This window comes from Chaetodon auriga, chromosome 17 (assembly GCF_051107435.1).
Source record: "Chaetodon auriga isolate fChaAug3 chromosome 17, fChaAug3.hap1, whole genome shotgun sequence".
Classification (NCBI taxonomy): Eukaryota; Metazoa; Chordata; class Actinopteri; order Chaetodontiformes; family Chaetodontidae; genus Chaetodon; species Chaetodon auriga.
In genome coordinates, this window is record NC_135090.1 from 7,460,968 (window position 1) to 7,481,029 (window position 20,062).

The 20,062-nt window shown below is 45.7% G+C and overlaps 1 protein-coding gene across 7 annotated transcripts in view; it reads left to right on the top strand.

Moving 5' to 3' along the window:
* Positions 1–20,062, top strand: part of LOC143335367 (triple functional domain protein-like) — a 65,189-nt gene that overhangs the window by 36,627 nt on the left and 8,500 nt on the right. For 5 of the 7 annotated variants that reach the window (XM_076754744.1, XM_076754746.1, XM_076754747.1 and 2 more), the window contains 36 exons: positions 440–631; positions 1,759–1,890; positions 2,551–2,781; positions 3,565–3,687; positions 4,722–4,913; positions 5,333–5,502; positions 7,201–7,375; positions 7,579–7,774; positions 8,377–8,543; positions 8,692–8,811; positions 8,922–9,113; positions 9,234–9,383; positions 9,469–9,583; positions 9,768–9,883; positions 10,004–10,126; positions 10,213–10,407; positions 10,510–10,625; positions 11,428–11,494; positions 11,648–11,757; positions 11,890–11,959; positions 12,174–12,263; positions 12,351–12,443; positions 12,537–12,648; positions 12,741–12,931; positions 13,152–13,253; positions 14,385–14,414; positions 14,888–15,030; positions 15,135–15,234; positions 15,346–15,589; positions 15,698–15,805; positions 16,032–16,225; positions 16,335–16,505; positions 18,957–19,052; positions 19,392–19,540; positions 19,660–19,726; positions 19,879–19,982. In XM_076754744.1, coding sequence (XP_076610859.1) covers positions 440–631; positions 1,759–1,890; positions 2,551–2,781; positions 3,565–3,687; positions 4,722–4,913; positions 5,333–5,502; positions 7,201–7,375; positions 7,579–7,774; positions 8,377–8,543; positions 8,692–8,811; positions 8,922–9,113; positions 9,234–9,383; positions 9,469–9,583; positions 9,768–9,883; positions 10,004–10,126; positions 10,213–10,407; positions 10,510–10,625; positions 11,428–11,494; positions 11,648–11,757; positions 11,890–11,959; positions 12,174–12,263; positions 12,351–12,443; positions 12,537–12,648; positions 12,741–12,931; positions 13,152–13,253; positions 14,385–14,414; positions 14,888–15,030; positions 15,135–15,234; positions 15,346–15,589; positions 15,698–15,805; positions 16,032–16,225; positions 16,335–16,505; positions 18,957–19,052; positions 19,392–19,540; positions 19,660–19,726; positions 19,879–19,982 — 4,946 coding nt within the window. The remainder of the gene's footprint in view (positions 1–439; positions 632–1,758; positions 1,891–2,550; positions 2,782–3,564; positions 3,688–4,721; positions 4,914–5,332; positions 5,503–7,200; positions 7,376–7,578; positions 7,775–8,376; positions 8,544–8,691; positions 8,812–8,921; positions 9,114–9,233; positions 9,384–9,468; positions 9,584–9,767; positions 9,884–10,003; positions 10,127–10,212; positions 10,408–10,509; positions 10,626–11,427; positions 11,495–11,647; positions 11,758–11,889; positions 11,960–12,173; positions 12,264–12,350; positions 12,444–12,536; positions 12,649–12,740; positions 12,932–13,151; positions 13,254–14,384; positions 14,415–14,887; positions 15,031–15,134; positions 15,235–15,345; positions 15,590–15,697; positions 15,806–16,031; positions 16,226–16,334; positions 16,506–18,956; positions 19,053–19,391; positions 19,541–19,659; positions 19,727–19,878; positions 19,983–20,062) is intronic. The other 2 variants (XM_076754748.1, XM_076754751.1) reach the window with 1 other exon arrangement.

The following is a 20,062-nucleotide window of genomic DNA, read 5'->3' on the forward strand; positions in this document are numbered from 1 at the left end:
GTAATGCTTTTCCGCCCACTTGGACCATCGAGTCCGTGCCCCACACTGTATAATCATATAGTTATTGCACTTAGTGTCGACCTCTAGTCCTGTGCTCAAGTGTTTGTTTGGAGCAGCCTGTGCTTGTGTGCACTTGCACATTTTCTGCATGTTAGCAGCAGCACAACCAGGTATTGAGTAATCCTATTCTTTATCCACAGTCGGCCTTATGTAACCATTATGAAACTGTTGAGACGAGGAATCAATCTAGCTGCTGGAGTTTCTGTCCTCGGATGACAATAATGCCGACAGTTCAATAGCCCTCGCCTCAGTCTCTGCTCCTCTTTTACTTGCAGCTCTGAATCTCTTGTTTTTCATTTCATTCTCACCCAATGTCTGGTGCTTCATCTTCCCACACCCCTCTGTTCAATCGTCTCTTTCCCGCTCTCCCGCTCTGCAGAACGTGTACGTGAATATCAACCGCATCATGTCGGTGGGCAACCGGCTGCTGGAGTCCGGTCACTATGCCTCGCAGCAGATCAAGCAGATCTCAGGGCAGCTGGAGAAGGAGTGGAAGGCCTTCGCCGCGGCGCTGGACGAACGCAGCACGCTGTTGGAGATGTCGGCCAGCTTCCACCAGAAATGTGACCAGGTGAGTCAGAAACACGTGCAGATGTAGGATGGCAGCGGAGGATTATTTGAAGATTAAGTCTTCGCATTTAAGAGACCGGAACCAGCAAATGTTTGGTGTTTCTGATTATTGGGTATTTTTTCAGTATAAACCATAACCAACCAAATCCAGTCAACTATTACATGTGCAGGGCTGCAGAGACAAACCGTCCTCAGCATCTTTTTAGACAATAGTGTGTTTTATCAGAAGCTGGCCAAGCTCCAAAGATAACAAAATGTGCCCACCAGCACATCCAAAGCTCGTTAATTAACACATTATATCATATTTGTTGAATTCTCACATCAACGTACCGTCGAAGCAGCTGAGGCGTTGACCTTCACTATCTTAATGGATGCACATGGGCACGTATGCACGCACTTTCCGGGTTGTAAAATACCCATTTGGCTTCATTAAATATATAAAGCCGACCATATGCATCGCATTAACATATATTTACATAAACAATGCAGCATGTCAGTGAAGTATTTGTTATCTGCTGTTATTTCTGTCTGTGCTCATTAGTCGGGCCACTATGGAATGATTCATGGCCTGAAAAAGCGCGCAAGCAGGATCCCAACTGGGATGGGTGGTACGACTTTTCCGACCTGGAATACTGCCGTCATCAGACCGGCCTTTCATGTTTGTGAGCTGAAATAGAAACAGCTTCTTTTTTTTTTTCTTTTTTCCATAGGTTTCACCCCAACCTTTTCCCCTCCACACACACACCGAGAGGCACATTTAAATCTTTGTTCTACTCATTTACCTTATTCCACTTATCAGCAGTGATGAAACTCTCACACATGGGGGTACAACAAAGTTCTAGGAAGTCACCACAGGCCAGTGAAGAGCGCACTCAGCCATGGATAATTCCTCTGAAAAAGTCTTAAGAGAGCTCATAACCATATAAAAGGGCATTACTGCATGTGTAAGTTAGTAATGGTAAAGAAAATGCTCCGCAGGCGGTTTCTTGCACACTCTGCTGTGTCTGACTAACATGTGACTCCCGGGGAAGAGCACAAGGATGTATACACCACCGCCTCACGCAGAGTTTCATGTGAAATGCTTTACATCAGAGTCTAAAAGCAAGTGTGTGTGTTCTTGCCCTGCAGTACATGAGTAACGTGGACTCCTGGTGTAAGGCGTGCGGCGAGGTGGATTTGCCCTCCGAGCTGCAGGATCTTGAAGACGCCATCCACCACCACCAAGGCCTGTATGAACACATCACTGCTGCCTACTCCGAGGTAACATCCCCCTTTATCTACGTATATGATGTGCAGAACCATTAAGCCATAGCATGTTCAGACAATGTAACAATGTAAACAATGTAACATCACTTAACACCGCGGTCATGGTTTAATTTGTAGCAGTGTATTTCTTATTAAAGCTTCGATGTACTTCTAACAGTACATTGAATGCCCCTCTTATATTGAGGTGCAAGAGTCAAAATGAAAGCTTTTTCCAGCAAACATCTACATAATCCAACTCTGTGCTTTGAACTGAATTTAAAAGAAATGACTACGCTGACCATTTTGAAGGAATTGCAACTGCGCAGTGCCAGAAATTACTTTTCATTCTCACTCATTCCTCTTTTGTGTTGCTCTTTCATTTATCACGTCTCTTTATGAGTTTCTGAGTATGATGTGCGTGTGTGTGTGTGTGTGTGTGTGCGTGTGCGTGTGCGTGTGTGTGTGCGTGTGCGCGTGCGCTTTCCCGAGCAAATGTCCACACAGTTTGCTGGCCGTTGTTACTTGGATGATGTTTATATTTCTATGTTCAGTCAAATGCAAATTACATTAATGCCAGTGTGCTTTTCACTGTGCCAGTATTCTACTCCTGTGCGTTTGTGGAGCAGATATGAGTCCGAAGAATAAATAAACAACATGACAACTTCTGTTCCTCAGGTGAGCCAAGATGGCAAAGCCCTGCTGGACAAACTGCAGCGACCTTTGACCCCAGGCAGTGCTGACTCACTGACGGCGTCGGCAAACTACTCGAAGGCAGTGCACCACGTCCTGGACATCATCCACGAGGTGCTGCATCACCAGAGGCAGCTGGAAAACATCTGGCAACACCGCAAGGTGCGGTTGCACCAACGTCTGCAGCTCTGCGTCTTTCAGCAGGACGTCCAGCAGGTGCGCGTGCACGCACACCCATACACACACCCATACAAACACACGCACCCACATGCATGCTATTGTTTATGTGTTTTTGTTGAGATGCATGTGCACGTTTGCTCAAATACGTGGTAATTCCATGACCGAAGTTAATTGCCAGCTTTTTCAGTATAACATGAGAGGGTTAGACAGTAATTTGAAAATAGCAGGGTAGTGTACTGGTTAGAAGGATTCTTCTCTTAATAGAGGGGTTTGATCCCGTGGCAGCCATGTTTCCTATCAAAATGTCCTTGAGCAAGTTGCTGGAACGTTGCGTCTTCACTCATCACGCATTTCAGTGGAAAGGAACATTGGATAACAGCCTGAAATGTAAATGTTCTCTGCAGAATAAAAGCTTGGAAACAAGTACAATGAGCATGCCATCATCAAATGGTCCAGTATGATAATACGCTCGCATCCTGTCCAAAAAAAAAAAAAAAAAAACGAAAATCACGGGCATTCCTGGGTGTGTTGACATGGCAACTGTTGCTATGGCAACTGAATTGGGTCATATGTCCATGCAGATGCTGTTCATCTGCTAACGCTTTGAAGGACAGAGTGCAGGGAGACGAGTGTGAAGAGAAAAGGCTCGGCGCGCCGCCTCGTACAGTGCTGATCATCGTTTCTGTCATTCCTCTTCTCTTACACACTCGTGGTTGTCATCAGCACTTGTGGCTCATCTACCACCTCATAGCGCCCCCTTGTGGCTGCCTGTTCCCTAGTGTTTGTCTCACTGTGTGGATGTGTGGCCTGTGTGTGTAGGTGCTGGACTGGATAGAAAACCATGGCGAGGCCTTCCTCAGCAAACACACAGGTGTGGGAAAGTCCCTCCATCGAGCCCGAGCTCTACAGAAGCGGCACGAAGACTTTGAGGAAGTGGCGCAGGTAGGATGGTTCAGTTTCTGTAACCCTCAGCCTGATCACTGTGTTCAGAGTGCTGTTTTCTCCTCATCAACAGTGAATTTTGAACGGCTACAAATGAGCAGTTGTATTTTGTTTCAGTTTTCAGTAATAGTAGTAAGTATTTTAGCAGTAATCATGAATCAGGTGTGTCTGCAGCAGTTTCTGTGCAGGACAACACACATAGTCTCGGTTTAAGACTTGGAGCAGCTGTTTCCTCCTACATTTGCTGTAAACATCAGCCAGCTCACCTCATGAGTTCTTAGTTTCAGTTTCACAATGTGATCTAAATTCCGTTAGTTGTAAATCCTAACGCATGTTGGGTGTATTTTGCCTATAATGATGATAGAACTCAGTACATTTAGTCAAGTACATTTAATCAAGTACTCATTTTCAGAACTTGTACTGAATAATGTGTATTCATTTCATGCCACTTGAGACATCTACTACTACCGGAAAGGAACATGATGTACTTCTACTTCACTACATTTATTTGATAGCTGTAGTTACTAGTTCCTTTACAGATGAAGCTTAAAATAATTATATTATGTAATATGTAATACATAACACTCAGTGGGGGATTTTTCTGAATGAGTAATTTTAATTTAAAGTGCTTTGAAGCACATTTTGCTAAAGAATATTTGCATACTTTCAATGCAGGACTCTTACTTCTAACTGCTCAGAATGTCAGCTCTGATCAGCTTTAAGCAGAAAATATTAGTATCAGCCCTCTGATATTCCCCTTTAATGAAGCCATTTGTTTCTGCAGCATCTTTCTCTTCCTCTTTATATCACATTCAACCACTCTCTGTCTCTGTTTCCTCTTACTAGCTGTCTCTGTGCAGCTCTACTATCACTGACTCTCATCAGTGTACACGTCTCCTACATATCCTGTTTGTCATTTTCTCCGTGCTTCTACTCTTTCTCTCTCGTCGTCGTCAAAATCCGTTTTACTTGCATTATATATGTCGCCTTCCTGGGTTAATCCACCTCTCTCTCCATCCCCGGCCTCGGTGTAGAATACGTACACTAATGCAGACAAGCTGCTGGAGGCGGCCGAGCAGCTGGCCCAGACGGGAGAGTGCGACCCAGAGGAGATCTACCAGGCCGCCCACCAGCTCGAAGACAGGATCCAAGACTTTGTTCGCCGCGTGGAGCAGCGCAAAGTCCTGTTGGACATGTCTGTCGCCTTCCACACGCACGTCAAAGAGGTAGGCAGGGAGGATGACGCAATGCTGAAGTGGATGGTGGGTTGTGTGTTTGTGTGGATGAGAGCTTTCAGAGCGCTCTCGGAGCAACGGGGAAATAATTACCTGATAACATGGAATTATGTGTGTATTGTTTTATCCAGTTACTCATACATAGAAGTTTCCATTTTTCTAATCCGAGAGCATCTCTCCAGCCCTCACCTTCTAAACCAGGTTCAGGTTTATGTCAGGGTGATTATAGAGGTTAGCTTTGACCTTAAAGTTGAAATGAGGGATTCAGATGGTCACTAAACTGTCCTCTACGCGTGCCACTGAAAAAGTGTAATGGCACAATTGCATGCATGCATAATGTAAGAACACTGTGCTGTAAAAAAACAAACAAACAAAAAATATATATATCTGCAATTAATGTGCTCCTGCAGCTGTGGACATGGCTGGAGGAGCTCCAAAAGGAGCTGCTGGACGACGTTTATGCCGAGTCGGTGGAGGCCGTACAAGATCTGATCAAACGCTTCGGCCAGCAGCAGCAGACCACGCTGCAGGTCACTGTCAACGTCATCAAGGAGGGAGAGGATCTCATCCAGCAGCTCAGGTACGGATTAATATACTTGAAATACTAGAAATGAAAGCAGACAAGCTGAAATTATACATTTAGATGTTCTATGAAAAGATCATAAAGTGTGGTGTGAAGAGAGATCTGCATTAAGTGCCACAACAGCTTATTTTGTGAGGTAATGCTTTAGCTATATAGTTCTGTATATCACATGCATGTCTGGAACAACATCAAAACCTACAAACTAGTAGACAGAATCTGTAAAATATGTACCAGTTGAATCACGCAACTACTAAAACTAATAAACTGATGCGAGCCAATCTGTGAAGCCACTTAAACCAGTTGTTAAGAGAGAGAATCCAGCAGCAGTGAAAGAAATCAAGATAATAGCACACATGCTATGCCCAACAAACGAGGCAGTAATCCTCTGAGCCAACTGGTGACAATAAAAACGTTGAAAAAAAAAAAAAAAACAATACAAAAACGGATCTTCTTACATAATGGTTTTCTTCTAGTCTTTTGTCTCAGTAGAGCTTCGGCGAGGCAATTTACACGTGGGGCGATTTGGAATTAAAGCCGCGTGAATGTGTAAACACATGTAACGAAACAGCCCGTCGGCGTCATTTTTGAGATGAAGGAAAACCAAAAACACAGAAAGAAAAGAGGACGGGAGGAGGTGTTGGAGAGGTGGACGCAGTTGACCCTCATTCCCCAACTCTATTTTTATACCGAGGATGTTCCAGTCCCTCTTCTTCCTCCCTTTTCATCCACCCCCTTTGTTCTCTCCCTCTCTCTGTTTTGCTCCTTCTCTCCATCCCTCTCTCCCTGGAGTGTTGGCTCCGCTGTGAATTCTTACATAAGTCTGCCACACAATTAGACACACTTATAAAGCAGTCTCCCCGGGAGGCAACTGTAACTCTATACACCTTTCCCTTGCGTGTGCGTGTGAGACCATGCGCACGTGCGATCACGAACGTGAGTTCGGGAGTGCATCTGTCACGCTGTGTAATCAACCTCTTAGCCAATCAGAATCCGCCTGACCTCCGCTGTCTTTGCTTACTCATGTTTTGCCCCTCGGTAACTCTCTGGTGTCTGTGTGTTCATGCTTCATGCATGTGTGCGTCTGTCAGATTGATGAATCAGGATCTGTATGAGCTGCTTCACTTTGCCACTCATTGGAGCTCTTAAGACTCTGTGGTCGAATTTGTGTGTAGTGTTAAACTGCTGTGATGCATGGAGTCAAGAGGATTCATCTTGACACAAAGGGTAACGCTTGTGATGTAAGACACAGATGGGAATTAGAGTCAGGGAAATGTGGATAGGAGGGGACATGGTCCATGTTTTTTGGGAGCTGCCCCAAATGATGTGGTTTTGGAATAAAATCAAGGTTGAAATAAAACCAGTGTTTTATCCTTTAAACTATGTCAACTAATTTTAGGGAAATTTTGGGGAAATTTCAGTCTTGAATTTGGAATTTTCAAAGTGAAATTGCGCTTGCTTTCTCCAGGCAGACATTTCCATCATTTAAATTGATATATCAGCTCCCTTTTTTGAAATCTACTGATTTGCTGTGTTGCTGCTGAATAAGCCACTGCAGGCTGTGCTATGCAGCAGTTTGTAAAGCAGCTAGTTCACTTGGCGTAATGCCCAACTGTGTCTTTTTTTTTTTTTTTTTTTTTTTTTTTGCGCAGCGCTGCCTCTCACCGCTCATTGCTTAATTGTGTGTTTCTGTTCCAGGGACTCGGCCATCTCCAGCAACAAGACGCCCCACAACAGCTCCATCAACCACATCGAGAGTGTGCTGCAGCAGCTGGACGAGGCCCAGGCCCAGATGGAGGAGCTCTTCCAGGAGAGGAAGATCAAACTGGAGCTCTTCCTGCAGCTCCGCATCTTCGAGAGGGATGCCATTGACGTGAGTCTGCTTGGGAGCAGGAGGAGGGGTCATGTGTGTGTTTGCTGTATTTACAGTATAAGTTTTCCCTGAGCTACCATAGCGCTATATTCCTAGTATGTGACAATCAGACTCTACCCATTTAAAAAAAAGCAGACCTAATGTAAAGATATATTCACCATCTAAGGGCCTCTGAAAAGTGGAATCTTATTGTCCTTCCTCAGATCATCTCTGACCTGGAGTCATGGAACGAGGAGCTGACGGGTCAGATGAATGATTTCGACACAGAGGACCTGACGCTGGCCGAGCAGAGGCTGCAGCACCACGCCGACAAGGCCCTGACCATGAACAACCTCACCTTCGATGTCATCCACCAGGGACAGGAGCTGCTGCAGTACGTCAATGAAGTCCAAGCCTCTGGTGAGTACACCACCCGGACTGTACTGGACATACAGCACCACACCATGCAGAGCGGCCGTTCCTCTTTGAAAGACCAAAAAGCATTGTATTATGAAAATTCTGGTCTGTAGATGGATGGTAAGTGTCTCCAGCCTTTAAAAGTCTTTTAAAATCTGCAAATTCTCAACTGTTCCGCATCCGTCCTTCTGTGATCATCGTCAGTCATCGTTCACCTGAGGGTTAAAGCAGAATACAGCTCATGTTCACTGCTGCTGCACAGATTTCTGTGTTGGCTACATTAGTTTAATATTGATACTGTGTAGGTGTCGCGGGTCAGATTCAGTCAGTGTTTGAGAGGCACCCACACATTAACTATAATAACTCACCTGTGATCTCACATGCTAATAGGTGCTCTCTGAAAGAGCATAAAGAATGGTTACATCATGTCACATGTATTGAAACATACTGATGATATTCATAGGGCAGTTATTAGAAGGGAGGTCGACAAATATGAGTAATAATAACAACTGTTGGGAACCATTTCTTAGTCAAGACAGGCAGCCAGCACAGGCAGGGGTCGACTGTATGAATCCAAAGCTAATGGCAGTGTGTCTTGCCTCAAGGCGTGGAGCTCCTGTGTGACCGGGACGTAGATATGGCTACGCGGGTGCAGGACCTGCTGGAGTTTCTCCACGAGAAGCAGCAAGAACTTGACTTGGCAGCTGAGCAGCACCGCAGGCACCTGGAGCAGTGTGTGCAGCTGAGACACCTGCAGGCAGAAGTCAAACAGGTAGGACTGTCATATGCCAGAGAAAAGGTGCCATCTGCAGGCCAAGACTTTGCAACTACAGTATACCGAGTTCTCTGGGAAAAAAAATGAATTAAATAAATTGTTGGATTGGTGACATTTGATCACAGCTTGAATCTGTATTTTTCAGGTTCTGGGTTGGATTCGTAATGGTGAGTCAATGCTCAACGCTGGTCTAATAACAGCCAGCTCCCTGCAGGAAGCTGAACAACTGCAGAGAGAGCATGAGCAGTTCCAGCATGCCATTGAGGTGAGGCAGTGTTTCTTTAACCCATCAGTTTCTCCCTTCATTATTTTATTTCTCTTCAAAGTCTAAGTCTAGATTTTCAATTATTTTCTCTACCTTTTCCCCCTCTACAGAAAACCCACCAGAGTGCCCTGCAGGTCCAGCAGAAGGCGGAGGCTCTGCTCCAGGCAAACCACTACGACATGGACCTGATCAGAGACTGTGCAGAGAGTGTGGCCTCCCACTGGCAGCAGCTCATGCTGAAAATGGAGGACCGACTCAAGCTGGTCAATGCCTCAGTGGCCTTCTACAAGACCTCTGAACAGGTAGGGTAAGAGACCCCCACGGAGGACTCAGCATCCAATTGCATTCTTTGTCTCAAAGATTTCTCTAAAGAACACAGTTCGGTGTTTTCCTCAGACAGACTTGTGTGTTCGTCCCCGCAGGTCTGCAGTGTGCTGGAGAGCCTGGAGCAGGAATATAAGAGAGAAGAGGACTGGTGCGGAGGAGCCGACAAACTGGGACCCAACTGTGAAACGGACCATGTCACCCCCATGATCAGCAAACACCTGGAGCAGAAAGAGGCCTTCCTCAAGGTGAGGCACAACAAAATCAAAACAAAGCCGAAACACGGCTTCAAGTTGCCCGTCTGATCTGAGTGTGTGTTGATATTTCTCTCAGGCGTGCACTCTGGCCAGAAGAAACGCAGACGTCTTCCTCAAATACATGCACAGGAACAGTGTCAACATGCCTGGGATGCTGAGCCACGTCAAAGCACCAGAACAGCAGGTTAAAAGTGAGTACCAGGAAATACATTCAGCATTAGCGAGGCTGTAACACATGAACACTGTATGTTGCATTTGAGAGTGTATGAAAAGCAGTTCTTGATATATGTTCGTTATGCAGTACTGATGAAATCTTTGGAGTTTGGTTGGATACTGAATGCCTGGATTTTGATTGTTGTCTGTGTTTCTGTTAAGACATCCTCAATGAGCTGCTGCAGAGAGAGAATCGTGTCCTCCACTTCTGGACCATGCGGAAACGACGGCTGGACCAGTGTCAGCAGTATGTGGTGTTTGAACGCAGCGCCAAGCAGGTGCAGGAAACATGACTCACACTGTGATGCTGAACACAGTGATATAGCCGAGCAAGATGCTGCTCTGTGTGGCAATGTGACCTGACAGCAGCTGTGTCCTGTGTGTTTGCGTGTTTTCAGGCTCTGGAGTGGATTCACGACACTGGGGAGTTTTACCTGTCCACACACACCTCCACTGGCTCGAGTATCCACCACACGCAGGAGCTGCTGAAGGAGCATGAAGACTTCCACATCACAGCCAAAGTGAGCCTCACACACACTGACGGCATGTGACTGTGTGTACGCTTGTGTGTGTGTGCATGTAACAATGATGTCCCCCTCTTCTTCAGCAAACTAAGGAGCGCGTGAAGCTGCTGATCCAGCTGGCTGACGGGTTCTGCGAGAAGGGTCACAGTCACGCCGGGGAGATCAAGAAATGGGTGACGGCTGTGGACAAACGCTACCGAGACTTCTCCCTGCGCATGGACAAGTACCGCTGCAGCCTGGAGAAAGCCCTGGGCATCTCCTCGGACTCCAACAAGGCTGTAAGTGGTCATGTGTTTCAGTAGGGGATGACGGGTAGAAAATTCACAATCTGTCTCTTTCCATCTCTTAAATCTTTTCCTTTGTCTCTGTGTGTGTGTCAGAGTAAGGATCTCCAGCTGGACATCATCCCTGCCACAGCTCCAGGATCAGAGGTCAAGCTGCGGGATGCCGCTCACGAGCTAAACGAGGAGAAACGCAAGTCGGCGCGCAGAAAGGAGTACGTCGCCGCTTTCCAGAGGGGGTTTACAGATAACAGCAGAGTTGTAGAATTGCTAGTTCAGAATAATTTAGCGGATTATACAGTGCGCTAGGTTGTGCCTTATGAAACCGTTTAGCATTTAGCCTGCAGAGTTAAAAGCTCCACCTCTGAACAGGACGTGCTGTGCCTACAAACTAAACAAATAGTAGCTAGTCAGCATTTACGCTGCGTGTTCCTCACGTTGGAAATGTATTTCATTGCCTCTACGGACGAGTCATTAAATGATTGGCTCAGCGCCCAAAATCCGCAGCAGAGCAGCCTAATGCTTACTAAGATGGTCTGTTTCAGAAGGTCACAGGTTCAATTATTGCGCTCCTCATTGTCCTTGTCGAGATTAATGCCAACACCGAACCCCTGCTCGCTCTGAGTGAGTGAGTGAGCGAGCTCAGTGTAAATGTCGGTGCATAATGGATTTCCATGATTTAAACTTCCGTCTCTTGTTTGCTGTGCCAGCACGAGAACTGCAGACGCAACAGTCAAGCTCCGCAAGATAGCAAATGAATCTACATGTAGCACACGGGAAAAGGAGACGGCATCATTTTACACGAGCAGCACAAATCACGAGCATGATTTCAGTCATTCGTGGCTGGTTTATGACCACGTTTTATGGTCCGTAACTCTTTCATTATTCATTAGCGTAAATGGGTGAAGCAGACGGGATGGAAGAAAGCTGTTGGTGATTTATCATTCTGTGGCTGAGGACAGTATGACAGTTGCTAATTTTGTGCGTGTGCGTGTGTGCGTCTTTTTGTGTGTCTAGGTTCATCATGGCTGAGCTGATTCAGACAGAAAAAGCCTACGTGCGAGACCTGCGGGAGTGCATGGATGTAAGTCCAGCTTCACAGCCCACCACTGCTAACCTGTGTCATGCCAGAGTTGTGCAACAACAAAATTTGGAAATGTATCAGAACGCTGCTGAAGAGTTTTGTTCGTTTTGTTGTTAGTTTGTTTTTTCATTTTGGCGTCTCCTCTCTGTGCAGACCTACCTGTGGGAGATGACCAGCGGAGTTGAGGAGATTCCTCCAGGAATCATCAACAAGGAGCACATCATCTTTGGAAACATGCAGGACCTCTATGAATTCCACCATAAGTAAGACACACTTTTTTTTAGGACTTTAATCACGCTTTGATTTATGGAAAATCTCGTTTCAAACTAGACCTGCAGACATAGTATTTGTTAAAGGTTTCCCACCTTCCAATCTTTTATTCCTTGTTTTGTCAGCATCTTTCTCAAAGAGTTGGAGAAGTATGAGCAGCTGCCAGAGGATGTTGGGCATTGCTTTGTCACATGGGTATGTACCATTCGTTTCGGGTGTGCTCTAACCCGCCATTCAATAAGAGATTTGCCCATGGGCATTAAGATATGTAAATCCTTAATGTTTTGGGGATGAAGCAAACATATCTCACATATGATTCATTGCCTGTGGGTTCAGAAAGATGCTTAATCTCAATCACTATCATCAAGTATCATCTTTAATCTTTTATATTTCTGTCCTCTTCGTCTAGGCTGACAAGTTCCAGATGTATGTGAACTACTGCAAGAACAAACCGGACTCCACCCAGCTCATCCTAGAGCATGCTGGGAACTACTTTGATGTGAGCATGGCCTGTAGCCATTAAAATGGAAATCGCATGGTCCTGTGCAGTGCAAGTCTGATCACATGACTGTCCTTCTCCATGCAGGAAATTCAACAGAGGCACCGACTGGCCAACTCCATCTCTTCCTATCTGATCAAACCCGTGCAGAGAATCACCAAGTACCAGCTCCTGCTGAAGGTGACCCCCCCATCCCAAATCTCACTGCTGCGGTGGTCGTCCACATCCTGTCTAATAGTCATGCTTCCTTTCTGTGTGCGTGTGTCTGTTTAGGAGCTGCTGACTTGTTGCGAAGAAGGTAAAGGAGAGATCAAGGACGGCCTGGAGGTGATGCTCAGTGTTCCGAAGAAAGCCAACGATGCCATGCACCTCTCTATGCTGGAAGGTGATTAACACACTACTCTTATTTACGTGGTTGTGGTCTTTTACTGATAGCTGGATTTGTAGCAAGCTCCATTTTCGCCCTCCTCATTCCAGGTTTTGATGAAAACATCGAGTCCCAGGGCGAGCTCATCCTCCAGGAGTCGTTCCAGGTCTGGGATCCAAAGACCCTGATCCGTAAGGGTCGAGAGCGCCACCTCTTCCTCTTTGAGATGTCCCTTGTCTTCAGCAAAGAGGTCAAGGACTCAAATGGCAGGAGCAAATACATCTACAAGAGCAAACTCTTTGTAAGTGGAGGATGGTGAAGTGCACATAGTGGCAGATATTTGAATGAGGTGTTTCTCTTTGTTTAGCTACTTTAATGGAATTAAGAACAACGTACTCAGAGAGCAAATCAGGCTTTTTGAGTTTTACTTTGCACTGCAGTGACAAAGTGAACCTTTCAGAAGACTACCTGACTCTCCTGTGACATTTCCGATGACTCGTGTTATTCCCCTCTCATCTCAGACATCAGAGCTGGGGGTGACGGAGCACGTCGAAGGAGACCCCTGTAAGTTTGCTCTGTGGGTGGGACGCACCCCGACGTCTGACAACAAGATTGTGCTCAAGGTAAAACACACTGTCCTCTTATCTGTTTCTTTTAAAATCTCCTTTAGGGTTCGACCGATTGGGATTTTCAATGGCGGAACGAGATGATTAGAAAAGAAAATTCTAATATTTTACATCACAGGTTTAATGATATATATATGAAATCAAACAAAGTTCCCTATTGTTGTGTTTGATGTCACTCACAATATCTGACTGGGTAAAAGAAAGCAGCCAAATTTGTCACAAGATCATCACATCGGTCGAGCCCAGTCTTCTCCTACCTCTCTTCTTCTATTTTCATCTCTCTGGCGTCTTGTTTGATTGCATGAGCGGCATCAAGGTGGCCCAAGAGGCTTTCTGTCGTCCCAAACTCCTCTTCTGTCCCCTTGATTTCTTTCCTCTGTCTCTCTGCCAGCCTCTGTCCTCTGGTTAGCTCCTGCTTTGTTCCATCTGTTAACAAACACAGGGACATCTGTATATCTGGGGCTGTGTTTTCTGTGGATGTTTGCATCTCTAATTCTCTCTGTGGGCTGACATGCTTCCACCAACGCCGCTGACACCGATTCAACCCCTTAACGCCCACAATCTCCCATCCTGGCTCAACGCCACTTTATCAAAGTGACGAGTAGCCATCTTTCTCCACCAGAAAAATAAACTCTTTAATGATTTCAGCACCGTTGCAGAAGGAAGATATGACCCATCAGTTTATTCAATTTCAATTTAGACCCTATTATCTTGTGTGCGTTTTCCTGTTGAGCGGATAGATTAAAATTGGTGTCAGCCGTTGGAACAGCACGAAGGCAAAATCCTAACACGTTTAATTCTGAGCATTACGACTCTATTATACATGTTGACTACCAAACTAACCGCTGAGAAGCAGTCATGTGCTATCTGCATTGTAAATGAAGTGTGTCTCATTACTAACTACACATGTTTTCACAGACACACACACACACACAGACTCACACACACAAACACACACCATCATTACAATCTGCTGCGCATTTAATTGGCCTACAATCCGCTGTCAAGGCAAAATTCAGTGTTGTTCGTTTCTATCATGTCAAACCGTTTTGTCAGCATAAAAAATGCCATGTACGTCTTCTGAGGCCAAACCAGTGAAATTCTCTATTTTATATTTTAAATTCAAAGCTAAGTCAGGGATCCAAACATGGAGCGATGGTGAGTACAAACTATCCCACAACACAGCCCTCAGCCACTTCTCACAAGTCTGAAACACAAACTCTTAGCACTTCTTATCTGCACTCTTGTTGTTGAACAAAAGCTTAAGAACACACACACACACACACACACACACACACACACACACACACACTGGCGAGTGCCATAGTTGAGGGACTGAAAGATTGCAGTGTAAAATATAAAAGCTAGCTGTACTTGTACCCCAGGTGGTAATTCAGCAGTTACCAAGGTGTGGATGGAAAGACTGTGTCATCACGCAAATTCATTTAAAGAAAAAGTTGTCTTAAAGTAGTGGAGTAGAAAATAAGATAAATCTGAAAAAAGATAAGAGATGACGAGAGCTAAATTCAGACTTGTGCGAAACACACAGAGTGAAACAAGAATTCCAAAAGAAGTTCCCCTCCTGACAACTTTTGACTCCTCCGACTCGTTCCGTTATTGACCAACAACAGGCCTCGAGCATCGAGAACAAGCAGGACTGGATCAAGCACATCAGGGAGGTGATTCAGGAGCGTACCATTCACCTGAGAGGAGCGCTCAAGGAGCCCATTCATATTCCCAAAGCAACGACAGCCAAGCACCACAAGGGGCGAAGGTAAACACGTGACTCCTGCATTTCGAGACGTTGTGAGAGAGCAGAGAATAATGCACATGGGAAAGAATTCAAATGCTAATATTGATCGTGCGTGTGTCTATTAGGGACGGAGAGGACCTGGACAGTCAGGGTGAAGGCAGCAGCCAGCCAGACACCATCTCTCTGGCCTCCCGCACCTCACAGAATACACTGGACAGCGACAAGGTGAGCCAACACACACACACATACACACTAGAAATGATGTCATAACTGCACCATTTCTGCAGTTAGAAGAAGTCAGCTTGTTTCTCATCGCGATCACGTCTTCCTCCTCAGCTCTCCGGTGGTTGCGAGCTGACTGTGGTGATACACGACTTCATGGCCAGCAACAGCAACGAGCTAACGGTGCGGCGCGGTCAGACGGTGGAGGTCCTGGAGCGCTGCCATGAAAGGCCAGACTGGTGCCTGGTCCGGACCACAGACCGCTCCCCGGCCCTGGAGGGTCTTGTGCCTTGCTCCATGCTCTGCATCGCCCACTCCAGGTCCTCCATGGAGATGGAGGGCATCTTCAACCACAAAGGTACAGCATGTGGCGTGAAAGACAGACTGTTTATTAGGGAGGGGAAGATGAATTATTTGTGTAAGTCTGCATCATGAAGCACATTTTCCACATTACTGTCTTTCACAGACACTCTGTCAGTGTGCAGCAATGACTCCATCATGCCAGGGTCGTCCGCCACGCTGCAGCCGGGTCACGGCATCAGCTCTCACACCTCACCGGGGCCTAAACGACCAGGTATGGTCACCTTTGCCCATACTGTCTGCTCAGTTAGTTACTCCCACTAGAACAATATTAAAGGAAGTAAAACTGCTTGTTGAATAGGGTGTTTTAGTGCTGTTTCTAACTGAAAACACAAACAGGCTTACTGAGGTTTTGGTCCGTCTGTTATTCTGCTGTGTGGCTAGAAATAATCCCCCATACAGCAGCAAACTGAGCTTTCTGTATTGGCTTTGTTTCCTAGGCAACACCCTGCGGAAGTGGCTCACCAGCCCAGTGCGTCGGCTAAGCAGCGGTAAGGCGGACGGCCATGTGAAGAAGCTGGCCCACAAGCACAAGAAGAGCCGCGAGGTGAGAAAGAGTGGGGAGATGACGATGGGGTCCCAGAAAGACTCAGACGACAGCGCCGCTACACCTCAGGATGAGACTGTGGAGGAGGTGGGCGGACACACGGAGCCCCACACTCTCGATGTTGTCCTTTCTCCATTTAGCGGTTGTGTAAACCATCGTGATGTAACCTCTGCTCTGCCGTCCGTGTGTGTTGCAGAGGGTGCGTAACGAGGGCTTGTCCAGCGGCACGTTGTCCAAGTCCAGTTCTTCGGGCATGCAGAGCTGCGGAGAGGAGGAGGGAGAGGAGGGCGCTGACTCGGTGCCTCTGCCTCCGCCTATGGCCATCCAGCAGCACAGCCTGCTGCAGCCGGACTCACAGGATGACAAGGTGAGGAGAGGGAGGACGACAGAGCAGAGGAGACAGGGAAAAGGGAGGGAGGCAGAGGGGGAGCAGGGAGCAGGACACAAACCGTACTCACCTTTGACTTTTAACATTTTCTGGTGCCGTAAAGTTGAAGTCAACAGAGGATACGGCTTTTATCACATTTGACATTATCACGTATTTATTACAGCTTTATCTCATGAATAGGTGTAATTAAAGAAGCCACTGAAACTACATCACATTTCTGAAGCAGGTATAGTGTAAGGGTTCAGTTCATTAGATGTCGATGATGATCTTAAAGATAAAGTAAACAGTTCTTATACAGGCTCTCTTTCTTCACATTGTGCTTATGATTTTCAGTTCTTTGTAGCTTACATTTTCGCTCATTTCAGTCTCCCACTTTGCCCCAAAAAGGGCCTTTCCTGACACAGTTTTTAGTGACTCCTTAGTTTCTGTTATGCATAACATTTTATCTTGGCATGTTGCATCATATTCTCTCTTCTAAAGCAGAAAGCAATGACAAGTTTCAGGCGCTCCAAGTCGCCTCCTCAGCCAAAGCGGAGGCTCCTCTGACACTAATTTCTGTTTCTCTTTTGTTTTGTTTCCTGGTTGTATCGTTTGCTGTTTGCCATGCTGTAGCATTACCTTGATTTATGTCCTGTCTTTGCTTTGTCTCAGTTTCCATACCTCTCCATCTGAAATGCCCCGCTCTTCCCCCTCTGTCTCTAACCTCAGTCAATTCTTCAAATCTCTCTTTTTTCTCCCCCCACTCTTCAGCTTTAAATGCTACTCGCTAAAGCCTTTTTTCTTTGGTTTTCCCACCAGTTCATAGATTGAGAGGAAATGAAACTAGCAGCTTTTTTAGACTTTAACTTCCTTCTTTTGAATATCTATTTTCTGTCCCCTTAAAAAGTCACTCTTCCTAACTTTTGTATCTTTCTGACCTCTTAAACATTCCTGAGTGCAGAATACTTTCCTTCTTTTTTTTTGTTTTTTTTTAGTTTCACTCTTTTTGACTTGTACTTTCTGCCCTGTTTCTTGAACACACCGCAGTAATCGCCGGGCAGATAAGCACTGCAGGAACATGTAGATAAGGACTGGATGCATGTAGCTCTTTACGCTAAATAGAGAGCGATGTGGAGGGTTGCTCTGTCGGTGTCGGTGCAGATCAGGAAGGCTAAAATGGGTAATATGCGTCAACGTCTGCACATTTTGAGGACATTTAGAATTTTGTAATGCCTTGAGCCTGTTAATAACACAGGATTGCAGCATTTTTCTGCATGTTTATCATTGATAGGCTGGGAAAAGGTTGGCGGTTTATTGAGGTTTAAAGGAAACAGGTAGACATCAGCATGAACGCCAAGAGGACAGTCGAAGAGTCCCGCCTGTATTATAACCTAAATATGACGCCACACTGAGGTGAAAATTCAAAAGCCCCCTTGTTCCCATCATCCTCCAACCCCCCCCCTCCCTCACCCGCCCTGCCCGCTCGTCTTCATCTCCCTTTTACCCTCTGTGCGTTAACCTCATTACCCATGCGAGTAATTGGCATCTCTAAACGCTGGCGAGGCCAGAAGGGCACACAGCCTCACCCAGAAAACCTAATTGGGGAAAGTCTTGAAGCACAGCACAGCAAGGGTGAGAGTCTCCTCAACTATATATACATACACATACCTTCTTTCATTCCCGCTCTGTGGGCATCCTTTCTTTATTTCAAAGGCTGTTCATCATCACCCCGAGACAGCGACGGAAGCATCATCCATTCAAACATCACCTTTTTTTTTTTTCCCCGACCTTCTCCCCATCACCATTTTCTGACGTTTCACTTTTCTTTTTCTTCCCCATATCTTCATTTTGGTCACCCCACACCCACCTCATGTTTTTACCTTTTCACAGACAGTTTACTTTTCAATTTCATATCCGTTTCCGTCTCACTTTCTTAGAAGCTTCAGGTATAAACGGGTAGCATTGGACTTTCACTTGTGGAAACATCTCTTTGGATCTCTCTTCAGATTGCAGCATTGAACATTTAACAAGCATTTTCACAAAGTCATTGCTCACTCAGATAACTAAGATATTCACTTATGATAACACACATAAAGATATAAGCTAAACAGAAGCTAATCTTGAGTTTATGCTTAACCGTAACTGAAGCTGTTATGTTTGCTGTTGGTGGATTCATTGAGCCTTGACGTTTTCTCGTAAAACAGACTGTAAAAATATGAAATGTTTATTTTAGCAACATAAATAGCAATTATTACATCTCTTTAAATGGCCGACTAAATATATATCACATATAAAAGACAGTCAGGTTACTTTAAATGCCACTATTTCCTGATGCCAGTTAAATAGCAGATTTAGAGTTAGCAGAAATAGATTGTGCTGTTTGTATTATTAGGTTCTAATGCTCTTTTTCTTCTTTCTCAATCCTCTCATCTCTTTTTTTTTTCCACCCAGACCTCTTCTCGTCTGTCGGTCCGTCCATCCAGTTCAGAGACGCCCAGCGCCGCTGAGCTGGTGAGCGCCATCGAGGAGCTGGTCAAAAGCAAGATGGTAGGACGACGTTGACGTAACGCTTCGCACATGAAGTTACTTGTCAATGAAAGCTTGATTTGATCTCTTAGTCGGTTTGAATTGTCTTACGTCGGCTGAGCGCTCGCAGAGGTATTCACCGCAGCTAAACTGTTTAAATGTTGTGACATTTTAAAAGCCTGAAACATTTCAAAATGCTGCTCCAGTGAGAAATCAGCCGACTGCTTGAAGACGCTGAATGTAACATGTAACGTGTCAGAGTTAGCTTGATTCTCTCCCAAAGCGAGCCATGTAATCTGCGTTCACGCTGCTCAGCTCTGTTTCACACACTCAGCTTCTCCTCTGTGTCTCCTGGTGCAGGCTTTGGAGGACCGACCCAGCTCACTGTCAGTAGAACAAGGAGACAGCAGCTCTCCCTCCTTCAACCCCTCCGACAACTCCCTCCTCTCCTCCTCCTCCCCGATCGAAGAGCTGGACGAACGCAGGACCAGTATCCTGAAGAAAAGACAGTACGTCTGCCTCCTTCATCTCTGTCACGAACACACACTGAGGCGTTTTTGGGAATTGACTTTTCTTCATTTCTTGAATTTGGAGTCTAATGTGTGTTTTTTTTTTTTCTTCTCTGTAGTTATGTTCTGCTGGAGTTGGTGGAGACAGAGAGAGATTATGTTAGAGATCTCGGCCTGGTGGTGGAGGTGAGTCTGTGCATTATACAGATCTGAAAACAGGAAAGATTCTTGGTTTTCTACTTCTTTCTACAGCATTTTAAAACTATTAGAATTAATTTGCCAAACTCCACAGACTCCCTGGTGTAAATTTGTGTTAATTTGTGCGTCTCCATCACAAGGGCTACATGAGCCGGATGAAGGAGGAGGGCGTCCCTGATGACATGAAGGGAAAAGACAAAATCGTGTTTGGCAACATCCACCAGATCTATGACTGGCACAAAGAGTATGTGGCGCACACATTTTGGAAACATGGAGCTTTCCTTGTTCTTAATCACTCGTGCAGCAGCTGACTGTCCTCTCCTC